Here is a 27213-nt window from a genome sequence, read left to right on the forward strand (position 1 = left end):
TTCAATTTAAAATATAGCTAAAACAAACAAACATGTTATAATCTCCCTTTAACAATTTTTATCTTGATGATTCATACCCAAGACCAAAACAAAACAAAAATTTTCTTGCTTTTTAAGAATCACAGTGAGTGCCCTTCACCGTCGCTTCGTCTCTGAGGTCTCAGAGCCACCCTTCCTGCTTTCATGACTTCTAACGGACAGATCATAGATTCCCAGAGCGATGATTCTGATGAATGTCGCAACCGTGGGAGTCAGGATGAATTGCCTAAAAGTGCTTCTGGCATACGACAGAGAAAACGCAAGGAGATGCCCAAGAAGCCAGCAATGGAAGAAAATGATCCAAAGGGAGTGCCAAAAGCAGTTGGCTCAGAACAGGCTCAGAGACAACTATACCCGTTAGGAAAAGCAAGTACTTCTGGGAAGCAAAGTGAGAAGGTGTCAGGACCCAGAAAGAAGAATGTGAATATCTGGAGCCACAGGTTGCGGGAAAGGAAGTATCTTGTGGCATATGAAGAGATCAGCGACCCTGAGGAAGAAGACTGACTCTGTAAATGACCCTTTGACACATCTTCCATGCCCCTGCAAATATGCTGTTTTGTTCTTATCTAGTCACTTGTTCTCCAAAATCATTCACTTCCCATAATCCCTTGGAGTGCAGCATTGAGGCTAAGATTTCCCACACTTTTCTACTCCCTACTCTTGTGTATCTGAGGACCTTTCCTATCCAGGATGCCATAGGCTCCCAAATCCCAGGTCAGCTCCCAACATGCAGGCTATACCTTCTTATAGCCTAAGAATTCATAGAACAGGACAGGTGAGGAAGTCCCTGTGGCCTAAGCAGAGGGCTCACTTGGAAGAGTAGAGGTCCTGACCTTGGGCAACACAGAAGTGTGTGCGTTCTGCAGGTCAGGAGGACAAGTTAGCAGTGGTAACTCACTCTCACTTCTTTTTCTTCTGTCTTTTCCCCTCAGCTTCAGGGATGTGACCTTCCCATGATGAGAAGCAAAACGTGGTGACCTTTTTTATAGTCATGGGCATGGCTCTGAACTTCTGACCTTCAGGTGTATAAGCAAGTTAAAGGAAGAATTCATAACATTAAAAATTTAAGCATCATTTATTTTTACTATATGTTATGTATTCTGTTAGAATTTTTCTTGCTATATGCCCACCAATCTGTTAGATATTAGAATTTATTGGGCAAGACATATACCTAATGTATATATCTGTGTGTATCCATGTGCCTAATTTCAAAAACAAATATTGTTAGATATTCTTTGCATTGAACAGCACTACCTTTCCTCTGCTCCAGGTGGGCCTACCAAAGACATAGATGTTTAATTACAGATTTTTCTCTGCATTTACACACACACATACAGGGATATCACTATGGGCATCTCTTCTCTGCTTTGCCCCACTACTAAGTTGTCTGTCTGGACAAGTTCCCCTCAATCTGTTTCCTGTTCAACACATGCTTCATGCTGCAAATTCCCATCCTTCATTTATCCTGCATCTGTCACAAACAATTAATAAACATTTGCAAGTGTTTCCTTAAAAAAAAAAAAAAAAAAAAAAAAAAAAGAATCACAGTGAGTATCCTACTGGAACAAATTTAAAGCTCTCGTTCTAGTATTCAGTATCCTGAATACTGTATTTTAATATTTTCATTCCAGTATTTCTAGAATTAAATTTCTCTTTCTGACATCTTTGTAATGACCAAGTAGGTTTCTTTTTAACCTTTCTGACAAATAACTTGAGAACTTTTAAATTCTTCATCATTATTCCCATCATTCCTTTCCATTTAGAGTAACTTACATCTTGTTTGCCTCAGTGTATTAGTTCAAAATGCTCTTAATCCAAGTTTTTTTTTTCTGAATAAACTCTCTCCATTTTGTCTTGTAATCTATTTAATACTTCTACATGAGTTTATTATCAAGACTGTCTTGAGTTTGACCTTCAGTTATTTCAGACTTTCTTTCCTGTTTTGCTAGAAAAGTGCTCTCTACCACTAAGCTCATGATCTCCATTTTTCCATATGCATTTTGTCTACCTAATCAACAATTAATAAATATATGCATCAGGATAACAGGAAAGAAGTGCATTAAGTCTTCTGCCTCTTTTATGTTTTCTCTAAAGTACTAGGTACAGTGTCATGCATATAGCAAGAATTAAATAAATGCTGGTTGATGAACAGATGAAAAATTACAACATGTATATCTGAAATAATATTTAAAAATTTTATTATGTAAAAATAATATGTTCACTGTAGAAACTAAAAATGAAAAACCCAGAAAATACAAATATTCAAAAAGAGAAAAATAATTTTATTATTATTATTATTTCGGTACCAGGGATTGAACCCAGGGCACTCAACCACTGAGCCACATCCCCAGCCCTTTTTATTTTTAATTTTGAGACAGAGTCTTACTAAGTGGCTGAAGTTGATCATGAACTTGCAATTCTCCACCTCAGCTTCCTGAGTTGCTGGGATTATAGGTGCAGGTCACCATTCCTGGAGAGAAAAATAATAATACAAAAAAATCCCTGTATAATTCTACTAACCAGAGATAGTTGCTATTAATATCTTGGTTTTATGTATGATCTACTGTAATTTTTCTACACACATATGACATTTAACTTGAAATGATAACTGTTTTGTGATACAAAATACCCCTAAAATTATACAACTTTAAAGTGTACCTCTAAAGGTCAAATGGACACACAAATTTTGTCACCTACAGAGAGTTGGTATTTCTGATTCCCAGCTCAGAAATCCTACCATCAAGTTCTGCTTCCTCTATAATCCTAATGCATATTCTCCTTGATAATGCTATCTTTTGTCAAAAATCAAGGAGTAAGAAATCCTGACAGTGGCTCAAGGAAGAAGGTGGATTTTAATTGTTCCCCCATCTTCTTTGTTGAGAATGTCAATAATTCCATAAGAGGTATTTTTTTTTTTTTTGGTGGTGGTGATGGGATCAAACCCTGTGTCTTGTACATGCTAGGCAAGTGTTCAATCATTGAGCCAAACCCCCAGCTCCCTTGCTTCATTTTCATTTCATAGGTAGCAAAGATAGAATGTGGAGTGGGCAAGTGGTCATTTTGTGTGTATATATATTTTTCCCTTTTTCAGGAAGAGTAGGTTCTGTAGCAGACTTAATTCTAGGAAATTTTGTAAATAATCTGGTAAAATTTTCTTAGGCTGTGTGGTGGGGGTAGTTCAGTTGCAGGCATAATTCTTCTGTTTTCATATGCCTGTCTCACAGATGTGGCTAGACATCTTTCAGGTGCATTTAACTGTAGCCCAAACAATGGTAGCCCTAAGTCTGGCTTTTTCAAGTAAACTAATATATGCCTAGCAATTCCTGCATGATAGAGAGTGGGTTAGAAAGTTATATTGTAGCACTGTTAATACGCACACACACACATACACAAATGTGTGTGTGTGTGTATGTGTATATATATATTTCAATTAATAGAAGAAGTAGCAAAAAAGAATGACAAAGCTTTTTGTATAAGGACATGGAATATCTCCAGAATAAATTAAGTGGAAAAAAAAAGGAAGGTGAAGAAGTGTGTGTAGCAAGTTGCCATTTGTGTTAAAATGTGAAAAATAAATTGACATATATGAAATGACTCACCTTTGTCTAAAAATCTCTAGAAGGATATTTTAAAAGCCTAATGATATGAGAGGGGATCTGGGTAGTTAGTGGGCAAAGTTAAAGGATTCTTTCCTTCATTGTATTTTTAAAATTCTTTTAAAAGTTTGAACCACATGATGGTATTAATCAAATATATTGTATTTTTTTAGTATAATATTATGTGGTTTAAGAAGCAAATAATATGATAGAAGAAACCAAGAAACAAGTTTTAAACTTAATGTTTCCAACTGTTATAAAAGAATATTTGGTGGTAATGAGGAATAACTCCACCTAAAAAGTTGTGTCCTTTATAAGAAGGATATAATTGAGGATGTTTTCCTGATTAATGAATGGAATCAGCATGATATAGTGGCAAGAGCATGGGTTTTGGGACTGGGTGGAGATAAACCCAAATTTTAGTCTTTCCATATACTGGCTTTATAATGTTGTATAAGTTACTTAACCTTTTTGAAGTTCCAACTTCCTCATCTTTAAAATGATTGAAACCTGAATAAGATTATTACAAAGGTTTAATGACATAACATACAAGTGCAACAAATTTGTTTGCTTAGTTTTCCCTTCCTTATATAGATAGACTGACCTGAGTTGGACTAGCATGTAGAAATCAAATGTCTTGAGAAAATGCAGGTTTATGTTAAAGAACTACATGTAAACTAAGTCCCTGGATCTAGGATTTAGTTTGTCAATCTCATATAATGAGGAATGAAGCGTCTTGTTACCTAAGAATTTTTAAAAATCCTTGGGCTATAGTTTCCCTTTCCCCCTCTCTGTCTAAAAGATGGCCAAATAGAAGTGTATGCTTCTATGCTAAACATGTTACAAATATACCACAATAAATCTTCCCATGACCCAGGCACAGTGGCAAGCACACCTGAAATCTCATTGACTCAGGAGATTAAGATGGGAGAATTGCAAGTTCCAAGCCAGCCTGGATAAATTAATCTCAAAAAAAAAAAAAAAAAAAAAAAAGACAGAGGGGAGGGGGGTTTGGGTGTGTGTGCTGGGGTTGTGGCTCAATGGTAGAGTGCTCGCCTGGCACACATGAGGCACTGGGTTTGATCCTCAGCACCACATAAAAATAAAATAAAGGTATTGTGTCCACCTACAAATATATATATATATATTTTTTAAACCTACAAAATAATAGTAGTTAAAAGGGTTGGGGATGTCGCTCAGTGGTATAGCGCCCCCTTGGTTCTGAACAAAATTTCCACCTGGTTTATGTGGGAAAACATTTTATTCTATTATTCATTTTTCATTTTCTGGGGATTGAACCCAGAGCATCATTCATGTGAGGCAAGTACTCTAACACTAAGTAAGCTACATCCTCGCCCCAAACCATTTTATTCTAATGCTCACTTCTAACATATTTTTTTACTTTTGGCGGTACTGGATGTGGATTGAACCCAGGACCTTACACATGTAGGTAAGCACTGTACCTCTGAGCTATATCCTGTTTTTTCAATTTTGATACAAAATATCCCTAAGCTTCCCAAGCTGGTCTTCAGCTTGTGATCCTCTTGCTTCCCAAGTAGCTGGGCTTACAGGCATGTACCACCAAACCTGGTTCTAATAAATTTCTTTTAAAGGAGGGTTTTGCAGTAGACAGTGGCTCAGTCTTTGAAGAAAAAAAAATCAGTGTATTAAATTTTTTTACTAGTATAGACTATCTTGGGGCTGGGGATGTGGCTCAAGTGGTAGCGCGCTTGCCTGGCATGTGCAGGGTGCTGGGTTCAATCTTCAACACCAAACAAAAATAAAATAAAGATATTTAAAAAAAGCCATGGTTTAAAATAAAAAAAATGTAAAAAAAAAGAGACTATCTTAAGATAGAATATATTAAAACCAACGTTACCCAATAAATCAAATTAATACTTACCAATATAATTTACATTCAATACATACAGTGTGATTTTACATTTACCAAATACATGACTTGATATGGTAATTTCTCAGTTTCTTTTTTTTTTGTAAAACTACAGGAATATAATTATTATATAAAGTATTAAATCACAAAATACAGACTCTACATAACAATCACCCAAATCAGAGACTGAGAGTTCCTAATTCTCAAATTGACAAACTAGTGATAAGTGTTTTGGGAAAAGGTCCAGGTTTATTAAAAATTAATTATTTATTGAGGTACCGAAGATTGAACCCATTGCAAGGGCTCTTCCACTTAGTTATACCCTTAGCTCTTTTTATTTTAAAACAGGGTCTTGCTGAATTGCTAAGGTTGGCCTCAAACTTTTTTTTTTTAATTTTTTTAAGTTGTTGATGGGCACAATATATTTATTTTATTTATTTTTATATGGTACTGAGGATCAAACCCAGTGTCTGATGCAGTGGTAGGCAAGTGCTCTACCACTAAGCCACAGCCCAGGCCCTGGCCTTGAACTTTTTTGATCCTCTACTTCAGCCTCCTGAGTTCCTGGGATCAGAGGTGTGTGCCAGGTATCTTGGTAAGGTCCAGGTGAAATAAGGATTTTTGCTCAATCATCTCTCTCTGACTATACTCAGGGTTTGGTTGCTAGGCACTGAGAAGATAGTATATTTTTCTCTTTTAAATATAATGGATAAAATGTATATATTCAGGTTTTCGTTCCCTCTGTCCTTGAGATTCGTTACATTTGTTTAAAGAATTTAATGAGTTTGCTCAGGGAGTTGCATCAGAAATTATTTTTGTATTAGTGGTAGGAATGACAAATAGTTCCTTTGTAATGTTGCACCAGTCAATACCTGTTTTTGCCTAAGGATGTATCCATACCAATTCTGGATAATCCTGCTTTGAAGTGGGTTAGGCAGTGCTGTTTCTTTTATTATTGCTTAGTTTGGGCTGTGACCTAGTCACACATGCCTTGAAAACTTAAACAGCACTGAAGGTACAGCCTAATTAAGTTCACAAATACTAGACAGTGTACATGACACTTAAAATTTCCCTATTTTCTACAACTTATTTTAAACTATACAGTACATTTACTCAATATGTACATAAAAAAACTAATTTCTTCTTGCACGTGAAATGTCAAAATGGGCAACTACCAAAGTCAAAGAAATGTTAACATGGCAGCATCAACTTTAAAAAAAAAATCTTTATTTTTATTCATTTATTTTTATGTGGTACTGAGGATCGAACTCAGGGCCTCACACCTGAGAGGCAAGTGCTCTACCACTGAGATACAGCCCCAGCCCAGCATCAACTTTTAAAGTCATTTAAAAAAATCATTATATTCTTCATAGAATTTTCAGACTTCAGTTTAAAGAAGGTGAAATATTAAGTACTGTACAACCAATACAGGCAAATCTCTTAGTTTTAAGGAGAAAATGACACATCTTGTTTTTTGTCAACCTTTGCTGTCATATGAACATTTTCTGAGTCAAAAGGCATTTGCCATACAAACTTCACCAAACTCCTTTGTGGTGACACAGGAGTAGTTGGAACCTGAATATTTTTTAACTTCCTCTACTGATAAAGGAGATAGAGATGGTGAGAGACGGAGAGTAGGGAGGTAGATACACATTCTTGGAGGAGGAGAATCCTCTTAGTTAGCTTTGTTTTGCATCAGCGTCTGGGTGGAATTGGTTGGGATGGCAGAACCCAGGACTGGCAGAGAACTCCTGAAGGCAGAAGGGGCAGTGAGTACCAAAATTATTCTTTCCTTTGAATCTGGCACTTTAGGTCATCACCGAATTTATTCACAACCACCACCCATTGAGGCAGGTACTGATATTATTTCCATTGCACATGCAGTAACATCAAACCTATCAAGGTCACCCAGCAAATAAGTGGCGGCACCAGAACTCAAAACTCCCCTGGAGCACTCCTCCTTGCCTCAGTTCAGCCCTGAGGTTGGATTCAGCGCGCTGTTAGCGGCCTTGGTGGGACAGTTCCCGGTACTGATGGCGCTGTCCAGCCCCGCTGACCCTCCGCCTTCCACACGCAAGAGAACGCGGTCCCCCAGGGCGATCGCTCCTAAAGCCCGTAGAATCGCCGCGCCCAGCCACGTCCCAGCGTGCGGGAGGGCCGAGTTGCCTCAGGACGGCCATCTAGAGCTGCTCCCCGGGTTCCCTCAGCTCCGCGCGCCGGGTTCAACTTGGATAGGCGGAAGGGTCCGCAGGAAGCGCCCAGCCCCTCTCCCCTTCCCTCTCCGCTCTCTGCCTCCCGCTCCCGCCCAAAGAGGAAGAGAGGCAGGGGCAGAGGCAGAGGCAGAAGGGTTAGGCAGCCTCACCTGTCCCAGAGTGACTGACGCTGCGGTCCTCCAACCAGGCATTGGCAGGAAGGTGGGGTCTCGATGAGACCGATTGCTTCTTTCCTCCAATCCCGGTGCAGCTACTTTCCGGCCATAGTCTCGGCACCCGGCGGAGAGCGACAGGTGGAAGCTGCGTTACCTCTGCGCCTCTTGCATCCTTGGCATTCGAGCTTCACCAAGCGCAGGGTTAGGTCTACTCCAAATTTTATTAATTCTTGCGAGTCGTCACTTCAAGCCCTCATTTTAATCAGAAGTGGAAATTCCCCAGCCTTTTCCCGTCACCTCAGATGGAGGCGGGATGAATAGTACCCTCACCGGCCAATTGTACCACGCGACGTCCTGTGACAAAGTGACCGACACTTTATGGCGCCAATGGAGTTTCCCATTGTTAGGGGTCACTATGACTGACCACAAGGCTAACTAATCCACTTTAAGGTCGTGACGCTACAGTCAGAGAGGCTGGCCAATAGACACAGAAAAGGACCGGAAGTCGGCTCGTGAGGAGTGAGAGGCGGGTGTTCGCAACCGCCTAGGCCTGCGCGGGTCAACGCAGCTTGAGGGCCGCGAGCCAGCGAGCAGCGCGTGACGGAGAGCCTGAGCGACAGGTCACCTTGGCCAATGATCTGCAGCCGCCGGAGAGCTGCAGCCAGTGGCGGGTTGAGGGGGCGGGAGGCAGCAGGTTAGGCAGTGAGAAGTTAGTGGCGCTGCTGGGACGGGGGGAAGGAGACGCTTCTTCCTCCTGCTGCTCCTCTCCTTCCCGGGATCAGCGGCGGCGGTGGCCGCGAGTGACTCGGCAGCGTCTCCGGCTCCGCGTGCGAACCATGCTGACCGACGGCGGAGGCGGCGGCACCTCCTTTGAGGAGGACCTGGACTCTGTGGCTCCGCGATCCGCCCCAGCCGGGGCCTCGGAGCCGCCTCCGCCGGGAGGGGTCGGACTGGGGATCCGCACCGTGAGGCTCTTTGGGGAGGCCGGGCCCGCGCCGGGAGTCGGTGGCGGCGGCAGCGCTGCGGGCGGAGGGGACGCGGCGCTGGATTTCAAGTTGGCGGCTGCCGTGCTGAGGACCGGAGGTGGAGGTGGTGCCTCTGGCAGCGATGAGGACGAAGTGTCTGAGGTACGGCTCCAGGACCCCCGCCTCCCACACACCGTGAGGCATGAATTCTTTTTGGGGCCACCCTCCGGTTTCCCGGGTGCAGCCGTTCTCTGACAGCGGTCGGTTCCCTGGCGGCGGTGGCAGCCATGCGGGCCTCGGGAGCTTTCGGCTTACTCTTCAGCTCGTGGCTGGAGCGGGACGGGTTCCCGTCAGCGTCCGTAAACCCACAATAGGGAGTCCTTTGGTCTCTGAGCTTCGCGCGGGAACAAGGACTCCTCAGGCTACCTCCCGCCCACCCCGCTTTGGAGATGGGGGAGGGCGGGGTCTTGCCGGAGTCCCTGCCCTTGGTACTGAGGGATACAGCTAACTAGCCCAAAGAGCATTTCTGCTGTTGGCCTCTCAAAGTTGAGGTGTACGTTTATTTACCTCCTACCTTACGTATGCCTTGCCTGCGTATTTTAAGTGGAGCTCTTATTTTCTTTTCTAGTTTGAGACAGGTATTAAGTAACTCTCAGCTTTTAACCCCGAAAAATCACGTGACTCTTGCTCCTGGGACGTTTTGTGAAGTTAGACAGGAAAAGGAAGTTCCAGTGCATCTCTGAGCTTCGGAATAGCTGGATAGCTGAACTCTTGAGATTTTTTAGGCTGGGAGAAGGTGAGGCACCTTACGGACACCTTTTCTTTTGCAGTAAGGGAAATAAGTGATCAATTCTTTCACTTCTTTTAACTCTTCCGTGTACGTATTTTTAGGTCTAAGCAATCTAGGATTGTAGGTATCATCTCGTGGGCTCTAGGGAAAACAACACACACATACCACACACTCCAGGGAAAACAACACACGCGTGTGTGCGCGTGCTTGAGCGCACTGGCGCGCATGCACACACAAACACACACAGTTTTCTATTGACAATGACTTGATATAGTACTGTCCTGTGATGACCATTGTTTATAGTGCTCAGAGTGTTTCTTCTATTTCTGTTCTAAGGTAGGTTTATCCCTTGTGACCAATTATTTTAACCTCTGGTCTTGGTGTTAAAGTACAGGAATTTCCCTGTGTGTACTAATGATCCTTGCTCTTGCATTTGAGAGGAATAAGGAGAAACTGTGGGTTGCAGAATACAATTAGTGCACTGTCTTATCATCCTAAATTTGAATAGGGCTTTCTTTAGATTAAAAATCTTAGTATAAACTGACTCCAACATTTGCTTTGGGAAAAAAAAATGCAGATTATAAAGGGAATAGTCTCTAGAATGTCTGTATCCCAATATAAGAGGAATAACTTATAAGGCAAGGTGAAAAAGGATTTTATTTGAATAGGCAGTTAGCGGGGAGAGTCTCTGGAGTACCCGTTTTTTGGGCTTGTAGAAGGCTTTTATCCTTTTAGTGAAACTTGATGAGAGATGAACCCAGAGTTAGGCAAATGAGGTGGGGGCTCTATGGAGTTTATTTTTCTTTAAAACTTATAAGGGAGAATCTGAAAGGTTCACTTTGACCTAAATGATCAAAAGAGAATCTCCTTGATTTTTTTCTGGACCATATTTACATGATTGTCATGGGTAAGATGAAAGATCACTCATTTGCTTTTATATAGGTAGTATTTAAATTTCTTCATAGGTAGACTGCTAGTGAGTCTCCAAAGTCATAAATCTCTCTCTCTTCCACCTCTATATAATTTCGTATGGAGTCACCATACCATGTGGTTAAAGCTGTGAGCACAATCCACACCTTTTGTGTTTTTTGAAGTTTATTGTAGAGGTCACCTGTCTGTGATTCCTACCCATTAGTAGAAGAACAAACTTATTCTCCTATTTATTTATATTTTCTGTGCCACAAAAGGACTTAGGTAGTAAGTGTATATATGGAACTCATTAGGATACTCCATAGAAGTTAGCCTGATCTAAGGTGATGTTCAGTGTATGTGTAGATTCTTAATCTGTGAAGAAAAAATATTTTGTTTCTGTGCCCTATATTTCCTCAAGTCATCTGGAGAAGACATTCCGGAATTACCTTGTCTTTGTTATTTAGTGTGGTAGGGTATAGTCTATGCTTTTTTTTTTTTAATATTTATTTTTTAGCTTTAGGTGGACACAATATCTTTATTTTACTTTTATGTGGTGCTGAAGATCGAACCCAGTGCCTCATGCATGCCAGGTGAGCGCGCTACTACTTGAGCCATATCCCCAGCCCTAGTATATGCTTTTGTGAGTGAAATTATTATTTTTGTAGTTATAGATGGACAGCATGCTTTGTTTCATTTTTATGTGGTACTAAGGATTGAACCTATTGCCTCACACATGCTAGGCAAGTGCTCTGCCACCTAGCTACGGCCCCAGCCCCAGCCCCAGCCCCAGCCCCAGCCCCAGCCCCAGCCCCAGCCCCAGCCCCAGCCCCAGCCCCAGATGAGCTGTTTTCTTCCATATTATTGCTTTTGAATTTCCAGTATGAAGAGATCATAAGTAATGTTCTTCAAAAAAATACTCCCTAACTGGCATTTGATGAAAAATACTAAAATCCTCATTTTCATCTTTCTAAATATTTTAGAACTATGCTCCTAGACTTCCTAAAAGATAATGAATTGTGTGTGGTTTAATAGGGCAGGACATGGTGAGAAGTGAATAAAAATTTGTTGAAGTACTATACCTTTTGTGTACAGAGGCCTAGATATTCTAAGGACCTCTTTTTCTCTATTATTTGAGCCAAGAGCTGGAAACAAACAAACAAGCTGCTTTCCCTCATTGGGCAAGTCAAAAGACCTTTTAGTTAGTTTGAGAAAGGGACTTAGGTCTATTAGTAATTTCTTTTAATAAATATTAGATTTGTGCTATTTTAGGGAGTGCCATTATTTGTAACCACCCTCCCCTTATTGGTACTGGGAATTGAACTCAGACGTGCTTAACCCCTGAACCACATCCCCAGCCCATTTTTATATTTTATTTAGTGATAGAGTCACCATGGCTTGCTTAGGGCTTCACTAAGTAGCTGAAGCTGGCTTTGAATTTGTGATTTTCCTGTCTCAGCCTCCCAAGCTGCTGAGAGTAGAGGTGTATGACACCATGCCTGACTAGCCTTATTTTTTTTTAAACACTGGGGTAAATATCTCTTTTATATTTCTTTAGGCATATTGAATGTTTTTTTTTTTTAAATTTTTTTAGTTGTAGATTGGCACAATACCTTCGTTTATTTTTATGTGGTGCTGAAAATTGAATCCAGTGCCTCACACGTGCTCTACCACTGAGCCACAACCCCAGGCCCTATATTGAGTGTATTCTTTAGCTAAAGCCTTGAATAGAAGAGTCTTATTGAAATATACCAGTGATTAATAGTAGATGTTGGGTTAAATTTTTTTTAAAAAACCAGCTTTTATTTGGAATGGTACAGAGAAGATATGAGTATTGGCCCTGTGCAAGGATGACACACAAATTTGGGAAGTGTTCCATATTTTTCTGGCACTAAAAAATAATAAAAATAAAAAAAAACAGTTTCTGTTACTTTCAGAATCATAATCTTTATATTTTTTAAGCAAGTTGAAAGAAAAATAGAAAGTTCCTAAAGAACAAACTTGGTGAGGTTTAAAATTTTTGTTTTTCTGTCATAAGAATGTATGCATATGCTTTCATACTTATATATATAATATGAAATCTCCTTTTAAAATTATTATAAAATTAATACAGTCTGGTGAAAAGTTCAGTGTATATATAGTAGATATAACATGGAAAGTAAAAGTCCTTGCCTCCCCTCCCCATCAACTCTTTAACTCTCTCATTAAGACAACTAATATTAAAATTTTTCCTTCAATAAATTTTCTAGGCCTATTTGTGTGTGAGACTGTGTGTGTGTATATACATTCACTTTTGGGGGAGTACTGGGTGTATGCCTAATGGCATTTTACCATTAAGCTACATCCCCAGCCCTTTTAATTTTTTTCAGTTTTGAGGCAGGATCTTGTGAAGTTGCTGAGACTGGCTTTAAACTTGCAGTTTATCTGCTTTAGCCTCCTGAATCTCTAGGATTACAGACATGTGCCACTGCTTCCAGTTTCTACCTTCACTTTAAACATAAATTAGAAAAGATAGCTGTATACTTCATTGAAATTTCCTCTTTTCTTTTCTTTCTTTCTTTTTTTTTTTTTTTTGAAGAGGAAAAGTTAAGCTGACACTCAAGGTTTCAGCAGTCTCAATCCATAGATGGCCAGCTCTGTAGCTCTGGGCCCAAGACGAGGCAGAGCACCATGGTGGAAGGGTGTGGCAGAGGAACTTTTTTTTTTTCTTGAGGCATGTACCAGAAATTGAATACATCTCTAAAATTATAGGACAAACCTTATAGAGATTTTTATTTTTCTCTGACAATTTACCACCAGGCCCTGAGTTCAATCCCTAGCACCACAAACAACAACAATAACAACAAAACACCACAGGCCAGCATAGAAATCCCATCCTGATTTTTCCCAGTAGTAAGTCATCTGGGTCATTTCCTTTAGAGTTACTTAAAATCTATAATGTAGAGCAGAATTTCTCAACAGCAACATATTGACATTTTGGGCCAGATAATTCTTTGTTTTGAGGGGGTTTCCTATGCTTTTGTACCATTTCTGGCCTCTATCCACTAGATGCCAGTAAAATCCACCTAATTGTGATAGCCCAAAATTCTTTAAACATTGCCATGTCTCCTGAGAGCAAAATCACCCTTGTTGAGAACCATTAGTTTAGAGGCCATCTTTGGCAGGGATGGCAATTTTGTCCTGTATATTCTATATTCAAACTTTAGGTAAACAAGATGAGTCACTGTTTTTAATAGCATCTCAGAGCTTATAATCTGAACAAGGGAGAAATAGAAAGAAGCTACTGAAAAGTTTCCAGTGAAATTAGCATGTACTGCTGTAAATCTTCTATGGCAAATTTATCATTTTGGGGGCTGGGGTTGTAGCTCAATGGTGGAGCGCTTTCCTAGCATGTGTGAAGCACTGGGCTCAATCCTCAGTACCATATAAAAATAAATAAATAAAATAAAAACATTGTGTCCATCTATAACTAAAAAAATTTTTTTTAAATTACCATTTTGGGTAATTATGACTTAAGATATATTATTTTCAAGTTCAGTTATTTTCCATGAAAATGAACTTAAAAAAAACTTTTATGAAGATTTTAAGTTTGTTAAAGTGGAAAGGGTTTATTCCACAAAGTATCATCACTAGAAATACATTATCAGGAAATAGAATTTTGAAATTTTAGTAGGCAAATTTTGAAGACATTGAAAATACTTACTGAATAAAAAATTACATGTTGTTACTGTAACAATTTGTTATATAATGCAAGAATATCAGCTTTGCACAAGCTTCATTCTGTAAAGCCTTAAGGCTTTAGTATAAACTGATGAGTTGATGATTCCGGTTATATGAATTAGGAATAATGGGTCAATGCGGAGTTGAGTAGTATGGGTGGAGGAAAACCTTAGTGTGAAATTTGGAGTGTCAGGTTTTTTGTTTTATTTTTATTGAGTACATTTTGAATAGGTGGTTACAGTCATACAGCTCATAAACAAAAGTAATATAAGGGCAGATAAGTGAAGTTTTGGTTCCACCCCTACTCCCACCTATCCTGCACTTTATACTCCAGTCATATATTCTTTTAGAATTTTTTAATGAAAATACAGTTTTATTTTGTGATTCTGGGGACTGAGCCCAAGTCCTCAGATGTGCTAGGCAAGGAAGGTATCCACTGCTGTGCTACACTCCCAGCCCCACAAGTATATATTTTTATTTTTCCTGTTGTCACATAAAAGGTAACACATTATTCATGTGAGATTTTAAAAAAATTATATTTGTAGATGGACAGCATGCTTTTGTTTCATTTTTATATTGTGCTAAGTATCAAACCCAGTGCCTCATATGTGATAGGCAAGTCCTCTGCCACTGAGCTGCAGCTTCAGCCCCCATGTGAGATTTTTTTTTTAAATGACAAATTTGAGAGCGATTTAAACTAAAAAAAAAGGTTGGGGGTGTGAGAGCCCTAGATTCTATCCCTAACACTCACTTCAAAAAAGAAAAAAAGTTTTTACGAGATAAATCATATTACACATCCAGCACAGAGATGAGTTTAAGCAATTCCTTTTAAAATATATATTTTTTAGTTGTCAATGGATCTTTACTTATGTTGTGCTGAGAATCAGAACCCAGTGCTTCACACATGCTAGGTAAGTGCCCTACCACTGAGCAACCCCAACCCTAAGCACATTTTCTCTCTCTTTTTTTTTGTCGTGCTGGGGATTGAACCCAGGACCTTATACATGTAAGGCAAGCATTTTACCAAATGAACTATATCCCAGCTCGAGCATATTCTCTTTTGAGCCTGTCTGGTAGTAGTGGTAGTAGAGTGATGATGGACTAGATGACCTCTGCAAATCAATCTGGTATTTCTGATTCATTGATAGATAAGATAATATTTCTTTAAAGAAAAGGCAATTTTTAAAAGTATTGAAGTGTTGACCTGGAGTTGGCAAATGAAGAGAAAATAAATGCCCCGCCTACCTTTTTTTTTTTAACCATGGATTGAAACAAGGGGCGCTTAACCACTGAGCCACATCCCCAGTTCTTTTATGTTTTGTTTTGAGACAGGGTCTTGCCAAGTTGCTTACAACCTCACTAAGTTGCTGAGGCTGGCTTTGAACTCCCAATTCTTCTGCCTCAGCTGACAAACTGCTGGGATTACAGGTGTGTGCCACCATGCCTAGCTATTTACCTTCTCTTAGAACCAGAGTTGTAAGAAATATAATTGAACTGATTTAGTATGTCTTTCTTTTTGGATCTTGTTGATCATATTTCCCTCTCCTTTTGCTTATCTGTAGAGTCATGGAATCTTGGTGATAATCTTCTCATCTCATTTTAGGTAACTGCTAGAATTTATTGAGTGCTTATTATTAATAGTTTTGTACTAGATACTTTGTTATTTTGCTTTTTTTTTCTAATTATATATCTTAGTTGTAGGTGGACACAATACCTTTATTTTATTTATTTATTTGTGGTGCTGAGGATTGAACCCAGGGCCTTACACATGCTAGGTGAGCACTCTACCACTGAGCCACAACCCCAGCCCATTTTTGCTTGTTTTAACACTCCTTTGAGGTATCATCTACATAGATGAATAAAGGTAGGCTCAGAGAAATGAAATAATGAATCAAAAATTAACAAAGTATTGGGGGCTGGGTTGTGGCTCAGTGAACAGCAATCATTGGGCTGATTGATTTGTCTAGGATCATTACACAGCTTAAGGTGTAGCAGGACTAGAAAAGAGAGGTAATCTGATTCCCATTCTATTTATCTTATCTGCTAGATTGTCTTGCCATTTCTTCTGATGCATTGTACCAATGAATTTAATTGCTCAAGCAATGGCTATCTTAAACTAGCATTATAATCCATAGTTGGCTTTGTTGGAAAAGTTTTTTAGTTTTGTTTTTTGGTGATACTGGGGTTTGAACCCAGGGTCACTCTGACACTATGCTACAGATCTTTTTATTTTGTTTTTTTATTTTGAGACAGGGTCTTGCTAAGTTGTTAAGGCTGTCCTCAAACTTGCAATCCTCCTGCCTCAGCCTTCGGTGCAGCTGGGATTACAGGTGTGTGCCTCCACGTCAAGTTTGAAAAGTTTTACATAGATCAGTTTATTAGGGAGGTGTGCCTTTGAGTACCATTGAGTATTAGAAGGAAGTAATTTTGGAATGAAATTACTTGAAAAGTGCGGCTTTCATTATTAATTTTAAAAGGATTAAGAAATAATTAAAACCATTGATAATATAAAGACATGCCCAGCTTTGCATCTTAGAAACATTGGCTTTACAATATTGTTATATTTTAATTATTTTGTAAAAATTAAAATATGTGTGCTATTCTGTTACTAATTAACAACAGCTCTTGGTTCCTATAAATGAAGATCCATTGCCTTAAGGCAACTGATTGACTGGATTTTATCACTGCCAAGTTTACCTAAACCAGAAAGAATTGAAACATTGTATATAAATTTCTTTTTATTTGCTGAACTGAATTTGGCAACTGTTTGTCAAAGAGTACATTTTGCTCTTGTCCCTGCTATGCACATGGTCTGTGCTCACAGTTACCCCCTTACTGAATAGATGCTGTTTTCAATAGTAGAAAGGGTGCTTTTTAAAATGTAGACATCCCACTATATTCTAATGATGTGATTCACTTTCATTAGTACACAATTGATGATCCCTTAGGACCAAAGATTTGAACAATAGAGTAGTTTATGAAGTTGCCAAGGTGCATTTGATGTGTTTAATAGTTTGTAATGAGAACAGTTGAGAATAAAGTTTGTATTTTTAAATTATGATAAAATAACCATAATATAAAAATTTACCATTTTATCTTAAAAAAATGTGTTTAGTTATAGATGGACACAATACCTTTATTTTTATGTTGTGCTGATTGGACCCAGTAACTCCCATGGGTGAGGCAAGCACTCTAATACTGAGCTACAACCCCCGCTTTTACCGTTTTATCTTTTTGTTTTTAAATTGTGCTTAAAAAATACATATACATATATATATATATGTATCTATATTTAGATATATATCTATGGTGTGTATATATTTGTACATATACATATATAATGGTGTATGTATGTATCTATACATATATAGTGTATATGTATACCATATATATATAGTATATATGTATACCATATATGAACATACACATCATTTTAACCACTTTTAAGAGTATAGTTCATTATAGTTCATTGGCATTAAATACGATGACATTGTGTGATATCACCAGCAGCCAACAACTCCAGAACTTATTCAACTTCCCAAACTTAGATTCAATACCCATTAAACAATAATCTCCCATTTTCCCCACCTGCCAGCTCCTGGCAATCATCATTTTTGTCTTGCTGGATTTGACTCTTTGACTATCTTATTTACCTCATATGATTGGAATCATGCAGTATTTATCCTGTGACTGGCTTTATTGACTTAGCATAATATCTTCAAAGTTCATCCAGAAGTAGCATGTATCAGAATTTTATTCCATTTTTAAGCTAAATAAAAAAATAATATTCTGTTGTGTGTGTATAAATATTTTATTTGTTGATGAATACTTGGATGGCTTCTACCTTTTGGCTATTGTAAATAATACTGCTATGAATAGGTCTATAAATATTTTTGGGGGGATTTTGCATTTCATTCTTTTTAGTATATAACCAGAAGTGTATTTTAACATATATACATGGAGTATAACTTCCCATTCTTGTGGTTGTACATGATGTGGAGTTACACTGGTCGTGTATTCATATGTGAACATAGGAAAGTTATTTCCATTTCATTCTACTGTCTTGTCTGTCCCTGTCTTCTATCCCTTCCCTTCATTCCCCTTTGTCTAATTCAATGAAATTCTATTCTTTCCTGCCCCGCCTTTGCACATTTTTAAAACGGGTTGTTTCATTGTTTAGTTGTAGGAATTCCTTAAATATTCTGCATCTTTTTAAAAAATATATATATATTTTTAGTTTTAGGTGGACACAATATCCTTATTTTACATTTATGTGATGCTGAGGATTGAATCCAGTGCCTCGTGCATGCTAGGCGAGCGCTCTACTACTGAGCCACAACCCCAGCCCTAGTATTCTGCATCTTAACTATATCCTGCATATTAACTTCTTGCTACATACATGATTTGCAAATATTTGCTCTCATTCTATGGGTTGTCTTTTTACTCTGAGGATGTACCCTTTTATGAACAAAAGTTTTAATTTTAGTGAAGTCTAATTTGTCTATTTTTTGTTATCGATATCTGTGTTTTTGGTATCACATCAAGGAAGTCATTGCCAAATCCATTATGAAGATCTTCTCTGATGTTTTCTTCTAAGAGTTTTATAATTCTAGCTCTTAAATGTATACCTTTGATTCTTTTGAGTTAATTTTTTTATATGTATAAGTTAGGGATCCAATTTCATGCTTTTGTGTGTGTATATATCCAATTTTTCAAATGCCATTTGTTGAAGACAAATGGTAGTGGCAGTTTTTTAAAAAATCAGTTAACTAAAGCTGGATGTGAAGGCATATGCCTGTAATCCCGACTACTTTGGAGGCTGAGACAAGAAGATGGCCAGTGTGAGGACAGCCTGGACAACTTAACGGGACCCTGTCTCAAAAAAAGGGGAGGGAGCTGGTGGTGCAGCTCAGCGATAGAGCACTCTGGATTTAATTTCTAGTAAATCAGTTGACCATATATAGGAGGGTTTATTTTTGGGCTCTCTGATCTATTCCATTGGTCTGCATATTAGTCTTTAAACTGATACCACACTATTTTTTGGTTACTTTAGTTTTATAATAAAATTTGAAACCAGGAAGTGTTCTTCAACTTGTTCTTTTTCAAGATTGTTTTGGCTATTCAGGGTCTCTTAAATTCCATATGAATTTTATGATGGTTCTTTCTACTTTTGAAAAAAAATGCCATTGGCACTTAATAAGTATTGCATAGATCAATTTAAAGGAGAACATTTTTTTTTTTTAAAGAGAGAGAGGGAGATCTGAGAGAGAGAGATTTTTTTTTTTAATATTTATTTTTTGGTTTTAGGCGGACACAACATCTTTGTTTGTGTGTGGTGCTGAGGATCGAACCTGGGCCAAACGTATGCTAGGCAAGCGTGCTACCTCTTGAGCCACATCCCTAGCCCAAGGAGAACATTTTTTAATACACATCTTCTGTGTTTCATCACAATTGATATTAACAAATCAAATGGCTTTAGCTTGACAAGGATTAAAAAGCATTTATAACAGAAACACAGTCGGAGCTCTATTGATGTTCTCCCTGTAGATATTGAACCCAAATAACATGCGATGATTACTTTGGAGTTATGATCCTTTATTTTTCATGTTTTCTCCTTATATTGACTAATTTGTGGTTGATCAGGATATTTCATATATTGATTAAATGCTAGAAAGAATATTTTTTAATCCTATATAATTAAAAATGTTTTACTTTTAGAAAAACTATTCTAATATGACATTAAACCTACATAAATATGTAGTGTTTTCTTTAATGATGTAGATTGAGAAGGTTTTGGCATTTTACAAAATCCCATGTTAGTTGATTATACAGAGTTTTATACTTTTTTTTTTTTTTTTTTTTTTGGTACCAGGGATTGAACCCAGGGTGCTTAACCATTGAGCCACATCTCTATCCCTTTTTTATGTTTTATTTAGAGCAGGCTCGCTAGTAACTTAGCACCTTGTCCAGTTGCTGAGGCTGGCTTTGAATTAAAAACCTCTAGCCTCAGCTTCCTAAGCCACAAGTGTTATACTTTTCAGCTCTTATTAGCCTTTAATTGTGTTTTTTCTTTAAATGTTTTCTTCTGCTACATCTCTACCTTTTTCTTCTTTTAAAAATTGCACAGTTGTTAAATTTAGTAATGTGAAACACACTTTCTTTATCAAAGAACAAACATGAAGAGGGACAGTCGCCCAAATTATATTGGATACATTCATATTTTCTCTGTTTATATTTTGATATATTTTCAGACTTACTGGAAAGTTGCAAGAATAGTGTAAGGAACTTTTGTCATATATCCTTTACCAAGATTCATCAGTTGTGTTCATTTTGCCTTATTGTCTTTTCGTAAATTATTTTCTAAACTGTTTGAAAGAAGGTTGCAGATACTACGCCTCTATACCCCTAAATAATTCAGTGTATACCCCTAAGATCAAAGATGTTCTTTCAATAACCACAGTGCATTTATCAAAATGTGCAACAACAAATGTCTGAAATAGTTTTCAACTTCTCAGTTTTAAAAATTGAAATGTCTTACATATCATAGAATTTATTCTGTAGTGTGCAATGCATTGGTTTTAAATATATTCATAAAGTTTTGTGGCCATCGTCACTATCTACTTAAAATATTTTTATCACTCCAAAATTAGTAGACATTTCTCATTCTCCTCTTTCTTTAGCCCCTGGTAATCATTAACTACTCTATGGAGTTGCCTAGTCTGGGCAAATAAACAGAATAATATAATATGCAGTCTTTCTGTCTTTATGGATTTGCCTAATCTTATATAAAAACAGTTGCCAGGTGTAATCCTAGTGGCTGAGGAGCAGGATCAAAGCCATCTTCAGCAATTTAGTGAGTCCCTAAGGAACTCAGTGAGACAGTCTCAAAATAAGATATAAAAAAGAATGGGCTGGGGTTGTGGCTCAGCAGTAGTGCACTTGCTTGGTATGTGTGAGGCACTGGGTTTGATTCTCAGAACCACATATAAATAAATAAAGGTCTATCAACAACTAAGAAAGATATAAAAAAGAGCTGGGGATGTGGCTCAGTAGTTAAGTGCTCCTGAGTTCCATACTTGGTACCAAAAAAATAAATAAATAAATATAAAAAATAAAATAACAGAATAGTATAATAGTATAATTTTGTGTCTCTTTTCTTTCACTTAGCGTAATGTTTGTACTTATATCAGTACTAAATTGGAATAATTATTCATTTTGTGGATATACCATATTGTTTTCATCAGTTGATGATATTTGGGTTAATTCCATGCTTGGCTGTTATAATTAATGTTATGAACCTTCAAGTACTAGTTTTAGCATTTGCATATCTTCTCAGTTCCCTTGGATATGTACTTAGGAGTGGAATTGCTCTGTCATAGGGCAACTTCACATTTAACTTTCTGAGGAACTGCCAAGTTGGTTTTTTTACAGCATCTGCAATGTGCTCCTCTGAGTTTTGTATCTTTAGCTCCTATATTAGTCTTTGATCTATTTTGAGTTAATTTTTATGTGAGTTGTGAGATAGAGGTCCAACTTCTTTTGAATGTGGATATCCAGTCATTCCAGCACCATTTGCTGAAAAGACTTAAAAAATTTTTCGTTAGTGAATTGCCTTGGTATCCTTGTCAAAAATGAATTGATTCTGAGTTAATTTTTGGACTGTCTGCTGTATTCCATTGATCTATATGTCATCTTATACTAGTTCCACATTACAAGTGTAGTTTTGAAGATGGAAGTCTTAAGTCCTCTTGATTTTTTTTTTTTTTTTTTTGCACATGGACACAATGCCTTTATTTTGTTTCTTTATTTTTATGTGGTACTGAAGTTTGAACCCAATGCCTCACACATGCTAGCAAGCGCTCTACCACTGAGCCAGAACCCCAATCCTTTGTTGTTGTTGTTGTTTTTTTTTTTTTTTTGAAGATTGTTTTGGTAATTCTGGTTATTGAATATGTTCATGTTTTCTTGATCTGGTCTTCAGAAGAGATGTAATAGTATTTAAATGCTTGAGAGCTGGATGCAGTGGCACATTCCTATAATCCCAGTGGCTCAGGAGGCTGAGGCAGGAGGATCGTGAGTTCAAAGCTGGCCTCGGCAAAAATGAGAACCTAAGCAGCTCTGTGAGACCCTGTCTCTAAATAAAATACAGAATAGGGCTGGGATGTGGCTCAGTAGTCGATTGCCCCTGAGTTCAATCCCTGATACAACCCCCCCTCACCAAAACAAACAAACAAATAAAATACTGGAGAATCTGTGGTCACGTTCAAAAGATTCCTTCCCCTCCATCAGTAACATTCTAGTTCATGAAATTTCTGCTTCTGTGTGTATGCTAAAGAGGATGGGGAAAATTCATGTGATTTAAACTTGTGGTTTGCCAAGCTGCCAGAAAAGCAAGTTATTACATTATCAGTGTTTAGTTTTTTTGTGCATCCTCTGCCCCCCTGCCGCCTGCCCCTGCCTAGCCTGGGTATGGCTATTTGAAAGGAGATAAAATAAAAAGAGCTCCTGCTCTTTGATGGTTGTTTTGGATAGTTATAGTCTGAGTGCATCTAATGTGGAATGATTGTCTCCAAGAAAAATATGGACAGAATTTCTTTTTCCAGGATGATGAGGGGATTCATGGAATAAAATATAAAGCATGGTAATTAAGAGTTTTTGCATCTGGTATCTTCTAATAACTGTTTACAAGGTATAAATTCAATATTTAAGTAACATACAATTTGCTTGGCACCCAAGTCACTCTTTTTTTTTTTTTAAGAGAGAGAGAGAGAGAGAGAGAGAGAGAGAGAGAGAGAGAGAGAGAGAGAGAGAGAGGGGGAGGGAGGGAGGGAGGGAGGGAGGGAGGGAGGGAATATTTCAATATTTATTTTTCAGTTTTTGGTGTACACAACATCTTTGTATGTGGTGCTGAGGATCGAACCCGGGCCGCATGCATGCCAGGCGAGCGCGCTACCACTTGAGCCACATCCCCAGCCCCCCAAGTCACTCTTATCACTTGTGGGATTAAATGACAAAAATAAATCTCTACTCAAGTCACTACTCAAATGATCTTAATTATGTTACATTACCAGTTATTTTGACTCTATGATGAACAACAGAAGTCTGTACTATATTTTAGTACTTCTTTACTTAGTACTTGACTGATAGGTTAACAAAGAAAAGTTTATATATTTTTTTTTTAAAGAGAGAGTGAGAGAGGGAGGGGGAGAGAGAGAGAGAGAAAGAGAGAGAGAGAGAGAGAGAATTTTAATATATTTATTTTTTAGTTATCGGTGGACACAACATCTTTGTTTTTTTGTATGTGGTGCTGAGGATCGAACCCGGGCCACGCGCATGCCAGGCAAGCGCACTACCGCTTGAGCCACATCCCCAGCCCAAGTTTATATATATTTTTTTAGTTTGAAGCTCTGATTATTTAAGGTTATGACTAAACTGATGAATTTGACCTATTACTATCCCCCCAATAGATTTGAAGGAATAAGAGAACACAGTATTATAGGTACTTACTATTGTATGTTATCTCCTTGTTAACAATTTGTTGAAATTATTCACTCATTCTCTACAGAAGAAAATCTGTTTTGTTTTGGGGTGGGACCTATTTATGAACTTAAATCTTGCACAGTAGAATTGTGTCTTTGAGAGTTAAGAGTCTTTGGTAGTCTGTTTAAGTATTCAGGTTGGCATTTTATTTATTTATTTATTTTTTTTTAAAGAGAGAGTGAGAGAGGAGAGAGAGAGAGAGAGAATTTTTAATATTTATTTTTTAGTTCTCGGCGGACACAACATCTTTGTTGGTATGTGGTGCTGAGGATCGAACCCGGGCCGCACGCATGCCAGGCATGGCGCGCTACCGCTTGAGCCACATCCCCAGCCCTCTGGTTGGCATTTTAGAGTGGATTTACTCATTCACAGTTATTTATTTGGGCCTACTATTTCTTTTTTTTCCTTCTTCTTCTCCTTTTTTTTTTCTTTTTTCTTCTCATACTGGGGATTGAACCCAGGGGAGCTTTCCCACTGAGCTAGCCCTTTTTATTTTTTATTTTGAGACAGGGTCTCACTGAGTTGCTTAGGTCCTTGCTGAATTGCTGAGGTTGCTTCAAACTTGGCAATCTTCCTGCCTCAGCCTCCAGAGTTATGTGGATTATAGGTATGTACCACTGTGCCCAGTTAGAGCTACTATTTATTAAAGCACTATACTAGATTTGGAATTATAAAGATGAAAAAAATGTTTCTTAACATAAGTCTTTTCAGCAATGTGTGAAAAACAGGGTTAATTATTTAAATTATGTTTGTCCTTTCAGATATTAAATTATAGTTTGAGTGTTCCAGGCATTGTGTACTTTAATTGCATTATCTCATTTAATTTTCTCATGGTACCAGATGAGGTGGCATATTGCTGTAATCCCAGTGACTTATGAGGCTGAGGCACGAGAACTGGTAAATTTGAGGCCAGTCTCAGAAGCTTGGTGAAGCCCCAAGAACTTAATGAGACCCTGTCTCAAAATAAATAAAAAAGGCTGGAGATGTGGTTCAGTGGGAATGTGCCTTGGGTTCAATCCCCACTACCCCCAAACAAAATAAACCTTTTTTTTTCATGGTTTTATGATAGTCAAAGTTACCAAATTCAGTATATGGATCATTATCCCATATTAGTAGGATGATTCTGTCAACTTGATTTTTTTTCAAATATTTATTTTTTAGTTTTTTTTTCTTTTTAGGTGGACACAATATCTTTATTTTTTATTTCTATGTGGTGTTGAGGATCAAACCCAGTGCCCCGCGCATGCCAGGTGAGCGCGCTACCGCTTGAGCCACATCCCCAGCCCTTGATTTTTATTTTTTTAAGTTTTTATTTTTTGAGATGAGGATCTCATCAAGTTGCCCAGGCTGACCTGGAACTCAGGATCATCCTGCCTTGGCTTTCTGAGTAGCTGGGATTTCAGGCAAACTATCCCACCATATTCAGTTTGGTTGGATGATCTTTATAAAGGTTGATGTTAAGAGTGTCTTATTTTAGGCACTGGACTTTAAGTGGCAGGCTTAAAAGGGCAGGGATTTAAAATAAAAGCATAGATAGTCTATCAACATGAGATTGTCTTGTGCTTATATTTCAACAAACCACAACTGCTACTTTATTATGTTCTGTAAATTCTCTAGGCATGTCCTGCTGCAGGGCCTTTGACATTTGCAGTTCCCTTTGTCAGGAATTTTTAAATTTTGAGTTATCCATGTAACTTTCCTCTGCCTTCTTTTAGCTTTTAAGAGGCTTTCCAACTACCTATTGTATGTATTTTCCATAAATGTCTCAGGCTTGTCAATTTTAAAACTGGATTCTTCATTTCCCCTTCCTCTTCCATCCCTGCATGTCAAAGTCTTCAGAGCCTGCACCTGCTGCTTCTTATCACATCACAAAATTTAAGTAGTCCCTTTCTCTATATCTTCACGGTTTCTACTATAAATCAAACCATCATCTTTCACTCAATTGCAGTAATGCCTGGCTATCTCTACTTCCAAGATTATACCTCTCCATTTCTTTCTTCCAGTTCTTGTTTTTTTTTTTTCTTTTGGTACTGGAGATTGAATCCAGGGGTGCTTAAGCACTGAATCACATCCCCAGCCTGTTTTTTTTTTTTTTCTTTTTTGAGACAGGTCTCACTAAGTTGCTTAGGGCCTTGATGAGTCTGGCTTTGAATTTGTGATCCTCCTGCCTCAGCCTCTTGAGTTGCTGGGATTACAGGCCTATGCCACCATGCACAGCTTCTAGTTCTTTCTCTACCCTTCTTTCAGATTAAATTTTCTAATCCCAGTTCAATCATGTCATTCCTTTGATTAAAATCCCTTCCATGCTTTAGTTAATGCATCCAAATTCCTTGGTATAGCATACAAGATTACTTAGGATTTGGCTTTTACCTATTTTTTCAGCTTTAACCTCAGTGTCCTGTACTTTGTTTTTTTTTTATATTTCAGCCATATCAAATTGCTGTAGTTCTCTTACCATCGCAAGTAAGACATACATATGCTTCCACTGCTTTGGCTTTTAGAATCGTAGTAATAGCTGCTGTATATTGAACACTCATTGTCCTCTGAGCAAAATGCTTACATTTGTTTGTTTGTTTGTTTATGGTACTGGGGATTGAACCCAGGGACTCATGTATAAATTCTCTTCTAATTGAGCTATACCCTTAAGCCCTTTTAATTTTTTTTTTTTTTTAATTTTGAGAGAGGATCTCAAAATTAGTTGCCTACACTGGCCTTGTACTTGTGATCTTCCTGCCTTAGGCTCTTATTTTGTTTTGTTTTGTTTTGGTACTGGGGATTGAACCAAGGGCTACTTGCCCAATGAGCTACATCCCCAGCTCTTTTTTGCATTTTTAGAGACAGGATCTCACAGAGTTGCTTAGGGACTGGCTAAGTTTTTGAAGCATTCTCCTGACTCAGCCTAGCGAGCTGCCAAGATTATAGGCGTGCACCACTGTGCCTGGCTACCTTAGCCTCTTGAGTGTCTGGGGTTTCAGTTGTGTGCCACTACACCCAGCTACCTATATATTTGAAAATAAACCCTACAACTTCCATATGAGGAAAGGAGGCTATTCTAGTTTACAGATAAGGAAACTGAAACTTAAAGATACTATGTAACATACACAGTTACACGTTTAGTAAGGATGGAACTAGGATTTGAATCCGGGTCTCATGTTTATAACATGTTTTATTTTATTTTTTGAGGGGAGGGTCTCACTATGTTGCTCAGGCTGGTCTCAAACTTGTGGGCTCAACTCATCTTGCTGCCTCAGCTTCCCAAGTAGCTGGAATTACTGGTGTGTGTCACCATGCCTGGCTGTAACCACTATCCTAACACTGCTGCTATCACTGTTGTCTTACTTCTCCGTCCTACTGGATACCTTTTTGTTCTGAGTCCTCATCTTTGATTACCTTCA

At 38.1% G+C, this 27213-nt stretch overlaps 1 protein-coding gene and 1 non-coding gene across 5 annotated transcripts in view; both read left to right on the forward strand.

Annotated features, from left to right (window-relative positions):
- Positions 1-8604: 8604 nt before the first annotated feature.
- Ankhd1 (ankyrin repeat and KH domain containing 1) overlaps positions 8605-27213 on the forward strand; it is a 127715-nt gene continuing 109106 nt past the window's right edge. For all 4 annotated transcript variants that reach the window (XM_077800818.1, XM_077800823.1, XM_077800820.1 and 1 more), the window contains exon 1: positions 8605-9021. In XM_077800818.1, coding sequence (XP_077656944.1) covers positions 8731-9021 — 291 coding nt within the window. In that variant the 5' untranslated portion in view covers positions 8605-8730. The remainder of the gene's footprint in view (positions 9022-27213) is intronic.
- On the forward strand, positions 12340-12443 carry LOC113179792 (U6 spliceosomal RNA). The gene has a single exon (XR_003300383.1). It is a non-coding gene; the product is annotated as a U6 spliceosomal RNA (small nuclear RNA).

This window comes from Urocitellus parryii, chromosome 1 (genome assembly GCF_045843805.1).
Source record: "Urocitellus parryii isolate mUroPar1 chromosome 1, mUroPar1.hap1, whole genome shotgun sequence".
NCBI lineage: Eukaryota > Metazoa > Chordata > Mammalia > Rodentia > Sciuridae > Urocitellus > Urocitellus parryii.